General features: G+C 36.6%; 1 protein-coding gene and 1 long non-coding RNA gene across 2 annotated transcripts; one reads left to right on the plus strand and one right to left on the minus strand.

The window, feature by feature from the left end:
• Positions 1 to 540: 540 nt before the first annotated feature.
• Positions 541 to 4688, plus strand: LOC148801792 (uncharacterized). Its single transcript, XR_016084414.1, has 3 exons — positions 541 to 730; positions 868 to 991; positions 1865 to 4688. It is a non-coding gene; the product is annotated as an uncharacterized LOC148801792 (long non-coding RNA).
• Positions 4544 to 8720, minus strand: LOC104598960 (translationally-controlled tumor protein homolog). The gene is made up of 5 exons (XM_010261280.3): positions 8564 to 8720; positions 6718 to 6791; positions 5281 to 5409; positions 5033 to 5190; positions 4544 to 4897 (listed from the first exon to the last, which is right to left on the minus strand). The coding sequence occupies exons 1-5, from the start codon at positions 8589 to 8591 to the stop codon at positions 4780 to 4782; spliced, it is 507 nt and encodes a 168-aa protein (XP_010259582.1). The 5' UTR covers positions 8592 to 8720; the 3' UTR covers positions 4544 to 4779.
• Positions 8721 to 13599: the final 4879 nt, after the last annotated feature.

Raw genomic sequence — 13599 nt, forward strand, 5'->3', positions numbered from 1 at the left:
TACAATCATATAAAACTTGTAACTATCGTTATTAATATATTTTTAGGATTTATTTGAGGTTTTTTGCATATTTATGTGTATCTTGATTTTTCGTCCGTATTTATACGTATCCAAAGCGTATCATGATACATCTCTTAAAATTATCTTTCTGATACACCTTACGTTTCTGACAATTTAAACCTTGGGTCCATTGTGACTAGGTTCTTAGTGTTTGGATTATTGTCTTGTTCATCAGCCATTGTTAGAAACTTAGTTGTTTTGAGTTAAGTGTTCACTTAGGAAAAATCTTAGCAATGTTTCCCACAAGTGGCGCCAATTGTTGCTATGTAGAATGGGGTTGAGGGCAACAAAGTAAATTTGTTTCTTTAGCCGAGGCCAATGTGTCCGACCTGAGAGTAAGAGATCACACGTAAGAGGCCCCGGGTGTTATCCCAGGGGCAAATACTCTGACGGTCAAGTTATAGTCCGTTTGGTTGCTAAGAAAGATATGGGATGGGAAGCATCTTTAAGGAATATTCTTTTTGTGATGTGTTTGTTTTGAAGAAAAAATGGGATGGGATGAAAAAGTTTTGAGATGTGAGTTTCCAAAAGTCTTTATGCGAGGTCACCGGAATGGTAAGGAAGCAAGTGAGAAAATTTTGTCGAGAGCACCATTTCGAGCGTCGCCTTTCTTTCACACGCCGTTCACCAATCTTCTTGTCAGTGCCATCTCCGGCGACTTCTTTCACTGGTAAGTTCAGATTTGCAATCCTCTTGCGATTTCGGTTCACTTTTATACCATTTTTGTTCACTGATCATCTTCTACCTCTATCTCTGTTCATCCAAACCAACCTCCATTGTCAAAAAACACTTGAACTGCCGTTCAAGGTGTTCATTTGAACGTTAGAGCTCCAGATCTGGCTTTCGGTTGCCTCGTCCAGATCTGGCTTCCGCCCTTCCGGCGTTTGCCTCATCCCTTCCGTCAAGCCAAAGGGATCTTAGGTAATCTCAGGTAATATCTGTTATAGCAGTTTTATTTTTTATTTTTTTTTCTTGATTCTTACTCTGTTAATGCTCCATCGGTAAGCTGTGCAACTTACTATGTTATGGTTCCATCGGTAAGGCATCTATATGAGATCCTTTTGATTACATAGTGACTGAAAGGCATCTATATGAGATCCTTTCACTAGACTTGAACCACAGAGATTCCAAAATAATGTTCTGAATTGCAATATCTGAAAGAAAGATAATGTACAGAAAAATGAATTAGAGTAAGCAGTATTTCTAGTAAGGAAACATAACTTAGAAATGAACGGGAAAAAAACTGAAAAATTGCCTGAATGAATTGAAAAACAGAGCACAATTCAAAAGTAAGTTTTCCTTGTATTTACAAGATAAACATGCTTCAACGGTTCAACCATATGTCATTGATGCTTGTGAAGCTTTTCAGTTGAATCTTGCAACATTGCATTTATTGTAAGGAACGTTCTTCCGTCATACCCAGCCTAGCTTTAACATTGCTTAACTGCTTAATATATGCATGCATAGGTTCTAGGAGGTAAGGCTCGAAGGAAGACTGTGAGTTGGTTCACCAAGAATCATAAAACGTATTTTTGTATCAACAAAGAATGATGGTAGTTTGTTGGTTCACTTTGAAATGCACTATTTTTGAGTAGTTAATTGATAATGTATCACTTATCTCCTCTTTTATATGAACAAAAAAGGATGTTAGTTTGTTGGTTCACTTTGAAATAGGACAATTTTTTTCCTTATTTAGTTTGGATTGTTCATCTTGTGATGTGGGCTTGGAGAATGCATGTATTTGTTAAACTATGATGGATCCAATAATCTTATAAAATTTTCTCAGCAATAACACTGGAAACAGATTTGGCAGGATAAAACACAGTTGACAAGATTGAAAAAAAAAAATTCTCATCTCATCCCATCCTTTCTCGGCAATCAAACAGACCATTAATCAAGTGTATGAAAGAGGTGAACGAAGTCTGAGGTGAGGGCTCTCGAGAGCAAGAAAACTAGAACAAGAACGAGCAAGATGGATTTACATGGAGAAGGCACCCCTATTTATACTTGACCTTGCCTTGCGAGTACTTGGAGATGATTGGATTGCATCCGGCCGATGCCACGTGGTGCCATCTTGGGCCTTGCCACATACGCCTCTCGCGTCAAACTTCCGAAAGAGATACAACGCATCTCCTTGCTTATTCCAAAGCTTGGCAGCGATGGAAGTAGACAAGGGGCGAGAGGGACAAACAAAGCGATATCACAGGCTAAACGTCAATAGATTACAGAGGTAAAAAGAAAAGGGTTCTTTTCTGTTTCAGGGAAGCTTTGAAAAGAACTGCCACTGAATCAAGACAAGCTGAAAAACCTGTTCTTAGAACCTGAGTTTGGTAAAGAACCACATGTTCTTCCAAGTCTTGAACCAAACTTTAACCTCTTTGCAGCAGTAACCTTCTTGTCGCAAGAATGAAGTGCGTCGAGGGAGAGCACGGCCTTGTTCGGCTTCAAAGATTTCACCATCTTCTCGAGCTGCTAGTACTGATGCCGGTTTTTTCGTCACAGTTTTACACTTCACAGGCACTCTCCTTCCCCACATCAAGCATTATCTCCCTCACCTTCCTGCACTTCTATCCATTCGCCGAAAACCTATCACGGCCAGAAGAATCCCCTAACCCCATTATCCGCTACAAGGATAGCGACTCGGTCTCCCTAACTATCGCCCATCTGAAGGTGGCTTCCACCGTCTCTCCGACAACCAAGCGATAGAGTCGAAGGAATCGCATTCTTTGGTTCCTCAGTTATCAGTATCTGGATTAGTTATCCCGGTTCTGGCGTTACAATTCACTGTGTTCCCAAACTGTATTATAAGGCTTGGGATTTGCGTTTCACCATTCAATTGCCGACGCCAGAACGCTTACCCATTTTATCAACTCATGGGCTGATGGGCTTCAATTTGTAAGCTGGGAAAGCCGTCTTTATCAACTAAATCTCTCCCAATCCACGACAAGACTCTGATGAAGACCCAAAAGGCATCCAGAAGATATTCATGAACCAGTTAGCAAATTTTTTCCAGTCCGACTACAGAGATCAATTACTAGGTCTACAACTTTGAGCTTGGTCGGTGGTACAAGGAAGATGAAGGAAAGAGCTTCCGATTTGACTTAAAAGGCAAAATGGACATATCAGTCCTGTCAATACTTTAGCGATAATGGTAATTTCCAAGATGTAGGAATAACATTAAACAATAGTTTTAGTAAATTAGTTAAGCTTTAAGAAATTTATCCTATATTATATCGCATATAACAAACGTCAACAGTGAGTCAATTCATATTTAAGGGTTGTCCTCCCAGATTAGATTCCCTTCACGATACACGTACATGAGTGTTTTTTTTTCTTGATAGAGTGGGAGAATACAGAAAAAAATTAAAATTGGATTCTCCAACTTATTAAAAAACACATTGCTTGGCAAAAAAAATAAAAAATAAAAAATAAAAAATAAAAAATAAAAAATAAAAACTTTACCTTCTTCTATAAAGGATAATCAAGTAAAGTAAAATCAAATTTAGGAGTCCATTTGGTTCGTAGTCAAAACCGGAATCAAAATGGTTCATTCCCATAATCCGTTTGATTCAGACGGGAATAGAAATAGAAATTAAAATCAGCAGAAATGGAATTCCATTCTCAAGGGAGGGGCAGGAAATGACCATTCCCTCAAATGGGAATATGCCATTCTAACATAAATAAGAATGGGATTCCAATTCCACCCAACCTAACAGTTTGAATCAAAATAGCACATTCTGATTCCAATTCCAAACCCCTATTCCTGCAAATCAAACAGACCCTGAGAATTAAATGAAGCATTGCCCAAAACTTGAGCAATATGCTCTTTTTCATGCATTATGCATTATTTATTTAAAATTTCCTTCCAAATAATTACAATTTTTTTAATTAGAAGTCATAGGCCCAAAATTAGGCCAACCTAGACTTTTATCGGTTCTGCGCTTGAACTTATATTTTAGGCCCGAGGCCCGACCCACCAACCAGACCCAGACCTAGCTATAACCGCTTATCATGGGTGATGTATTCAAACTAGCAGGGCCCATGATCACCCCTGATGATTGGTTACCACTTTTAAAATATCAGGTCATTATTTACACGTCTTTCCAGTATCATTGTAACCCGAAAAGGTGCAAACTAGAGAGAAGAAATGAAGAAAACCAAAACAAATATAAGAACACTCATTTTATTCATTCGTCGGTTATAAATGTGCTTAACAATTGCAGAAATAAATAAGATATAATAATAATTATAAGATAAATAATAAGATATAATACTAAATCTCAAACAAAAATGACACTACTACCAAATAGCAAAAAAGAAATAAATTGAGCCCACGTTAAGACAATTGACAATTCAAAAGAGGAAGCAACCATATGAATTCCGTTAAAAACAAAGACGATATGAGAAAAATTTATTTATCAAACAAGTTGAGCCAGATTTATCCATCTCAGGAGAATTTACCTATCAATCAAGCCGAGCCAGATGCACCAAAAAAAAAAAGAAGATTTAGTTTATTACCAAATCCAACAAAATAGATATGCCCTCAAAGGCTCAAATAACACAAGGACTTGGAAAGACAAAAATAAAAGTCATCAACTAAAAACTGTAGTTTCTTGTTCCAAATTATACCACCATCTAAAGAAATAAAAAGGATGGATGCAACAAAACTACAACTACAACAACCACCTTAACTTCGAGCTCTCTATAACCCCTAACAGTCTAACATTTGAGCTCCTTTAACCCATAGGCAAAGTACAAAAATGTTGGGTCCGTGGCACCATCCTGGTAGTACGCAAAGACCAAGGTGGAATCATCGTTCATGCTCTCCCCCACAAAACTGCAAAGAACCCCAAAAAAATTTCAACATCAGATGGTAACAGAAGGATTCTCGCTAATGTCAAGATATTAGATAGCTTCCAAGAGTTGTCTCGTTTTCCAACATAATGCGCAACAAGGAAAAGTCAGGACTTACAATTGGAGGTCGTTGAGTTTCGAAAGCAGGAACTTGGTTGCTCCTTCGATGTGCTTCTTGAATTCCTCTTGCTTCTCACCATCCAACTTGGGTGTGAGCAACTTGATGTACTTTTTCACGTAGGCAACAAACTGCTTTTTGTCAAAAGGAGGTTGCTCCTGCCAGAAAAGTAAAACCAACTACTAGTCAGCTTTAATATGTAAACATGAGCAATTACCAATCACATGAGAGAAGTTCATATTATTAACCTGTAGGCGGAAGGTGTCAACAATATCAACCACCTTAACAGTTTGGTCATCAACACCTTCATCTTCCTCTCCGCCTTCTGCGGATGGGTTTGCACCAATATCTACGTCAACTGCTCCTTTGACAACCCACTAACAAAAGCCAAAACGGGAACAAAATGTCAAAGTGCTTACTTGCTCTAAAAATTGTATTAACATTGAGTAAATCATACCTAAACCCACTGAACAATTCCATGGATGAGAAACAAACCCATCCATATTTTACCAAAACCTCCAACTTTAATACTTTATGTAAAGAATTATATAAAAAATGGCAATATTACTAGAGGTTTATACAGATATATGTCATGTTTCATTCAGTGTCATCAATAGATACATGTCACGGTCAATCAATGCAGTTAACAGGTGAAGCAATGAAAAGTCATTTTGGCCTCCAAGTCAATGAAGTGACTACTCAATGTGAATGTGTAGGTGTTGATTACTGATTAGTCAATAAAAAAAGAAATTTTTTAAATTCAAAATATTAAATAACTCCAGCAGTGTGTGAGATTTTCATACACCAACTCTCTAAATAACAAGGGTAGCATCAGGTTGGCATCCAGGATTAAACTTTGGGCAAAATCATATGGTCGTGAATCCTGAATTGGTCTTTCCATGCTTACACTGAGAATGGAATGAAAAAGCAGGATGCATGTAGCCGACTCCATATAAACATTGCTTAGATGATGATGATGATAATGCAATTTCATAAATAAGTTCATCAAAACTACAGTTGTGTAAGAAAAGAATGATATTGAATATTTAATTATTTACCAAGATTATAAGTTTAGTTTACGGTCTTTATTTTGCAAACAAAGAAAATGATATGCTAGGGTAAAGAATCACAAACTCACAACCTCTATTCTCCATAAGAGGGTTTAACCTTGGCAATTCAATATGCCTTTAGTTTGTGGCAACTCCCTGGCTAACACACCACTAATTGAAAGAAAACTTCAAGAATTCCTCCACTTCCTTCTTTTATTTTTGCATTTTTTCAATTTTATATACCATCATCCAATCATGTTCCATCACAAATATGTAAAGCAACTGTATAATTAAAACAAATTGCAAACATATTCTCAAATATTTCAGATAATTAGAAATACAAATGAGCAAATAAGCTTTTAAAATGACTGTTGTTGATTATTCATTAATCAGCTAGTTGACCTAGGAAGTTGTCCTAGGTGACTACATCACGAGTATTGACCAACTAGGCAATGACTAATCCACTTTGATAACACTGGTTTCTTTCCTTTTTACTTTGTTTCCTTCTGCTTTTCACGTGTGACTGACAATTCTGACTACAATATTCCATTAAAACTACTGCTTATATAATTACAGGTTATGGGTGTTCCATTACATTAACTAGAAAATCAAACACTGCCAAGAGTGGTTGCTAACCTTTCCCTCAACTTCCCAAAGCATTCCATTCTGGATTTCCTTGTAAGGGAAGGAATCAGAGAGAAGCTCATCACCTGCAACACATGAAAACTTACAATGGTTAAGAGTTTCTGTCTAGCAGGGAATACAACAAAAAACAAGGGAACCCGATCTAAAAGACAGAACAACACGAACAGGAAAAAGTAAAGGAAACACAAGCACAAGGCACCACCAGCACCAGAAAAGTATACTATATCAAAGCACAAGAAACCAGAAGACCAAAAAGAAAGCAAACCAAAGCACAAGGCACCAAAAAAATGCAGAAGGAATTTGATATGCAGTTAATGCTGATAGGACCTACCGCCTAAAACTTGCTAAACCCAATGAATTGCCTCTTGGCATCCTAAAAACATTCTTCCTTTGCTACATAAAGAAGGAATAAGCTGATGTACATGTTCCATCCACAATGCATAGATACAATTACGAAAGACAGCATAACAAACCAGACAGATAGTTATTTACTATTAAAGACCAATTATTCCATAAGGCAAAGATAAAATCCCAAGGAGAAGAAATACGGTCTAAAAAATAAACTCCTTGGATTCCAAAAGCATCTGTTGCCCTGAATAAAAGAAATAAATTAACACACACACAATTACAGTTCTCCAGAACAACCATGGGAATATATCCTATTATTCTAAGTTGGGGAATAAAAAGGGAATATGACACAAGACATTCTAAAAAATTTGCAATTAATATAATCAATCAATCAACATGCAGCAACTGAGTGGCATAAACCAATGGAAAATTAACATAAAAAAGGGGCAGAAAACTATTCAGATAGTAATATTTCAGCTATAACTTAAACCCTTCTTACGGAAATTACTTCGTTTTTTCACCCCCTTTAATTAAAAAGGGGCAACTTTAATTCAATAAAAGATGAACAAATAGTAACAATGTCAAGAAAGATGAACAAAATAGCCAAACAACAACTTATAACGGGTTGAAAATATATCTAAGATTCCAGCAACTTATAAACTCTGAGTGTTCATAGGTTTCTTTTTCACTAGTTAAAGGAAATGCACCTCCGCCCCCAATCCCCAACGTCAAACCCTCCTAGACATGTGCATAGGCTAACGTCCCCAAGATAAATTAATAGACAAGGAAATAATTACAGAACAGTGAACAAGCCTGAGATTCTGGTAAGATACTAAATACGAGAGATTGAGAGAAACCTTACTTGCATATCCTTATCAAAATTTTTACTACAAGAAACCTTATCAAAATTTCACGACTACATTAAATTTTTACTACAAGAAATGTCGCATGAAGTTTATATTTACTGCGAGAAAATTAATCTTGCGGATAAACGAAGAAGGGAAACTAGCATAAAAATTAAGAAAAAAATGCCCTGACGGAACGCAAATAACCGCCATGAAACAAAAGATCAACCAGGCTAACAGAAGGAATAGAAGGCGAAGAGGTTTAACCAGTAATCAGAAGCAAGGATCAAAAAATTTTCAAATTATACCCAACCTTCCAGATCCAAAAAGAGTTTTTAAAAATAAAACAGAAGGAAGAACTAGCACTTCAGATCTAAGTTAAAATTTAAGAATCAAACTAAGCCAATCAAATTATAGACAAAATATTCATAATAAATGGCCTATGGAGAAATAGCCAATAGAAAATTTTATGCGTTGCTAAAAATAAATTTGGCAAACACAAATACACAATAAACCCTAAAACACTAATAAATAATAAACAGATCGAACAAGTATTAACTAGAGAGCTTACAGAACTAATACTGCTATAGTTCAGAAATAAATCGAATTGACCATGAAAACAATCAGTTATTATAAATAATTACCAGTGAGAAGATCCTGATAGACAAGCATGTTTGCAAGCTCTCACTGATCACAAAAACACAAAGGAGAAGAAGATGGAAAAAAAGAGAGCTGTTGGCGAGGGAGAGAACTCGAAACGCTTGGACAAACACTATTTATAGACGAGGGTTTGGGAAGCGATATTTGAAGACGAATTCTTAAATTACGGAAACCAGCTTAGATTTTTACTTAATACCCAACGAATCCTTTTCCTTCTGGTGCGTATTACGCACACCGTCTAATCGTCCACCGCCTAAGATGCGTAGACCTTCCAACGAAGAACTGTCCCAACACCTTCAGCTCATGCATGGTGGATCCCAGTCGTACGAAGGATCCAATGTTATGGTGTGTGAGCAGTGCGGATACGGGTGAGACCGGATCTGCTCCTCACACAGGGCGCCTCACCGACTTTATATATACATCATGTATTGGGAACATCTTCTGTATTTATAAATTATTATTTAGGAGAATATTATTTAGCCCAGGGTTAGAATTCGGCCCAAAGGCCAAAGTATAATTAGGGTGTTGTTAGCTCGAAATTGATGTCAATTCACTAAAAGATATGGATACATAGAGAGTGGGTTTTTTACCTTTTAAATATTTATAGATTTGTAACAGAATTCAGAAATCTGCATTAAACATGTCGGTACTTTTATGATTATTATTTACGAGAAATGTTCTTAAAAGCATAGTAGATGTATTTGTGAGATGCCCCTGTGTGAGTAACAGATCCCATTCCGATACAAATCGCGTTGAAACTGTGTTTGACAATTGGGATGCTGTGTTGAGAGGAGATCCCAACCCAAGCTAAAACCTATAGAAAAAAAAAAAACTAAATGCAGAAATCAGTGTGGCGAGTTCAATCAGAGTAAGGATCTGCTATGAACAAAATGCTTCAAAAAATCCCAACAAATAATTGCAGTCATAAATTGGGAACATCTCCCTTATCATCTATAGAAAGATGTTCCTAATATGCAGCTGCAATGGTCGATTGGGATATTTTGGAAGTCTTGTTGGTAGCAGATTTGAACTCGTTTGATCAATTCCAAAAAAAAAAAAGGCAACAAGCCAATAATATACAAGTTGTTCATTGAATCTGTACCATTCGATTTAATGGAACTTTTAATCTGGGAATTAAAATCAATCAAAATGTTTTCCTTTTGAACTTCGGTAATATGTTTTATGCTACACCGGATCTAATCCCCAGGAAGATCACAACAGCCTTTACAGCCGTACATTGGCAACATCTCCCTTGTTGTATTTGATGGTGAGATGCTCCTTAGTACAACTGCAAAGGCTGTTCTGCCGATTATTGGATCCTATTGGACCTAATCCGAACTCGTATATCTATTATATATACTAAGGCGGGAAGGGTCTTCTTAAAGACGTAGCCTTACCTTCCTACAGGATAAGGTATCCACACGTGAACTTTTATTTCGTGTGCGAAAATCTCTTCCAGCATGATGAAGTATCCGCACGTGAAGTTTTTCGTCACATGAAATCTCTTCGTTGTGGGTTGTCTTTTCCGGCTCTCGTCCATGGCTACCTCCTCGGCGATCTTCTAGAGGCAATTTCTCTCCACACTCATTGTATTGCAGATTTCAATGGCGCCCATTAACGGTAAATGATAGAAATTGGTTTTACTCCGAGAGCCTCTGAAGCTAAGAGGGCTGCAGCCTAAAAAATTCATTTTAAGTAGTAAAAATATCAAATATCTTTCAGTTTTTTTTTAGAAACAAATATCTCCATCTATTCAGTACTCAGTAATTTGGAGAATGAACTGATGAGCTTCACGTTTGCTCCCTTCTTCCTCCTATCTCGGTTTTCTCTGGAGACTGTTATTATTAGTAGAAACTTTGATGGCTTTCTCTTGCGATTCTGAATCTCCTGCTCACGAGAATTCTGCCCACACCTACCCACAATACACTACCCTCCGTGAATTGGGAACATCTACTATGCATGGGATGAGATGTTCTCATATGTGGTTGCAATAAACGTGGGCAGAGTTCTCGGAGGAGAAGGTTTATTGCATCAAGCATCTCGAGAGCTCAACAGGTTATACCTTTCTTCTTTTCGAACTAAACCCTCTTTCTGTCTCTATACTACCTCTCTCTCTCTCTCCTAGGCCTCATTTGTTATTTTATAATTTTATTACGCTCTGGTTTGATCAAAAGCGTATCTTCTTGTTTTTCTTATAGCAGTAGGCAGCAGTAGTGGTCATCCTTCGCGTGCCATTTCGCTCCCATCTCCGCCCCGCGTTTCTTAGTCTTAGCTGGATTCTCGCGTCCTCCTTGGCATGTCCGTGCAAGAGCTTCAACAGCTCGCTATAGACTTTGGCCAGGTAAAACGGAAGGGTAATATCACCAATTTATATATCTCTATATATTTTTACAAATGAATTAAATTCGTCTTTGAAATTTAAATTATTCATCAACAAAGCTATCGAGGAAAGCAACTTCATCATTTTCTTTACAAGACTAAGGCCAAAGAAATTCGGGTTCAGTCACCGCGAATTGCTTTCTCTTTCTTTACTTTTGACCTTCCTTTTGCCCTTCCCTCTCCCTATTCGAGTACGTTCACCGTTTTCCTTTTGGCAAACTGGAGCCACACCAAGACAAGTGGATCTCCAATTAAACCGACTTGTGTCGTTTTATGAGATGAGATTCGCCTTTTCCTTCTCCTTGCTTAAAAACTTACATCTATGATTCCTAACTTGTCCTCTCTTAACTCCCTAAATCCCTGATTCATAAATTTTCTTATTATCTAATAATCATATTTTGCATGTTTACAGCCGGTTACTTATGTGTTGTTTTAATTTGATTCCTACATGTTTTATTTCACAGTTGTCGTGCTATGCTCAGTAACGTTTTGAAAATCTGTCATTTGGTTCCTATAGACAATTAATGACTGTTAAGATGTATTCTTATAAATATGGAAGTGATGTTATTTTGTCTCTCTGTTCAGGTATGTTTTCTTTTCTTTTACAAATTACATTTGTTTTTTGCTTTTTTTTTTAATTATGCTATACAGAATTTGATTTTGCACAATGTGCTCAGTCTCAGGGTTTTATTTCTTTAGGTATTGTTTCATGCAAAGATGATTTGCTTGTGCTAGATTTTATTTGTGATAATGATAACCAATTGATAGCATTATAAAAGTTTGATCCTTAGAGGGATTGTGGGAGTCTGGTTTTGGAGTTGTTTCCTGCTTTTAGTGAAGAGGAGATTGCGAAGAATGTTTCTTGGTAGATCCTCTTGGCATCTCACTTTTACTTGGGTAAGACTCATAGAAACATTCTTGCTTCTTCCATTAAGCTAAACATTGCAAAAATTAATTGTTTATCATCTGTACATAACCATGATAAACAACTTGGTAGTCCCCTTCTACTAACAAATTATTCCAGTTATGATCCGCCACCACTTATAGGCCTTGAGTTGCAGTTACTCATTTCAGCTTTCAATAAATTATTAAACCCTATTGGCCCAGAAAAATAATATTCTTCCACTGCAATCCCTTATCACCCTGCATACCAGATTCACCCGGGTTACTCAAAGCTACATCCATCAACATTTAATTGAGACACCTTTGATCAGCTCGTTCAGCTCAATGAACTATTCATACTTTTATTTCAAGGAAATCAACCTGTAGTTTTGGTTCATTTAGCATGTCTTCAATAGTTTTCAGAAACTTTGTTTTGAACTTGTACTTGATTACATTACCGTCCAAATTTATTTGATATAGTGAGTTTTAACTAGAAGTGTTTTTGCTTCATAAGTCTTAAATCTTTTCCTATGGATGTTCTTTTCTTCTGTACCATGCAGCTTGGAGCAGTCACAAGGAGAATCCTGTGGATCAGATCTACGGACCCAAAAGCAAAAGTCCTTGTATTCTCCAGTTGGAATGATGTTATAGATGTGTTGGAACATGTTTTGGTTTCTAATGGCATCAATTATATCCGGATGAAAGGAGGCAGGTATGAGTATTGCCCAAACAGTTTATTCTGAATCTGTACTTTGATAACCACTTATTCAAGGCATATTTTCCTCTTCTACTTAAATAGAGAGTTGTGGTGCATGTGGGCATTCCATTTTTTAATGGGCATCATAATTGGAAAGACAAATGTACCAATACTTCTAAGAATAAAAAGATGCATTCCATTATATGGAAGCATGTTTAACCATTTCATGGTATTAATACCGTAAAATGTCTTCTGTTACCATATGATTAGTGTAAAAATAATTACATGCAGATAAGCATATCTTTGGCTTCTAATTGACATGTATTAGTAGAAATTCCGGCTCTTTCAGAACTTTGTTCGCACAAACTTTATGAGCTAGAGTCATGTATTATAGGCTGACCAGATGCCCGAGTTCTACAAGAAGAATGGAGTCTATCCCTTTCTCTAAAAATCCTTTTTTTTCATGAAGAATCTATTGAAGATAAACTTCATTGGGATTCACAAATAGCCCATCTAATACATGGTTATTATCATTGTTGCTATGTTCATTCTAAAAATCATTTTTTCATGGAGAATCTATTGAAGATAAATTTCGTTGGGGTTCACAAATAGCCCATCTAATATATGGTTATTATCATTGTTGCTATGTTCATAATTGGATCCATTTGCTGGTTTTTCTGATTCAAAATTAGGTTGGTTAGTGAATTCAAGTAGCAGTAGGAAAATTTTCTCTTTTCCAAACTTTGTACGCTGCTATAAAAGATGAGTCCTACATGCACATATGCTCCTAGTATTAATAGGAAAATTTGACTTAATGAATATCCATTAAAAAAAAAAACAAAAAAACATACAAATGTACAAGCCCGTGCTTAGCACGGGTTACTCCACTAGTATATAATATAAAGAGGAAAGATCAGAAGGCAAGTGGTCTTACCACAAGCTGTACACGAGTTTTCATGATCTTTCTATTTTCACATGTGTGGTATTCTTTTTTTTTTTTTTTACATCAATTATCCCACGGTTTCTACTCCCTATTCAACGATTGCTAATTCCTCTTCTCTT

The sequence above is a fragment of the Nelumbo nucifera genome, chromosome 3 (genome assembly GCF_055504915.1).
Source record: "Nelumbo nucifera cultivar China Antique chromosome 3, China Antique-T2T, whole genome shotgun sequence".
Classification (NCBI taxonomy): domain Eukaryota; kingdom Viridiplantae; phylum Streptophyta; class Magnoliopsida; order Proteales; family Nelumbonaceae; genus Nelumbo; species Nelumbo nucifera.

Excerpts from the sequence above, each read along its gene's own strand:
- LOC104598960 (XM_010261280.3), bottom strand. The coding sequence starts at position 8,591 with ATGCTTGTCTATCAGGATCTTCTCACTG. Across the intron at positions 6,792-8,563 it reads CTATCAGGATCTTCTCACTG|GTGATGAGCTTCTCTCTGAT; the intron begins GTAATTATTTAT and ends CATGTGTTGCAG. Across the intron at positions 4,898-5,032 it reads AAACTCAACGACCTCCAATT|TTTTGTGGGGGAGAGCATGA; the intron begins GTAAGTCCTGAC and ends GGTTCTTTGCAG.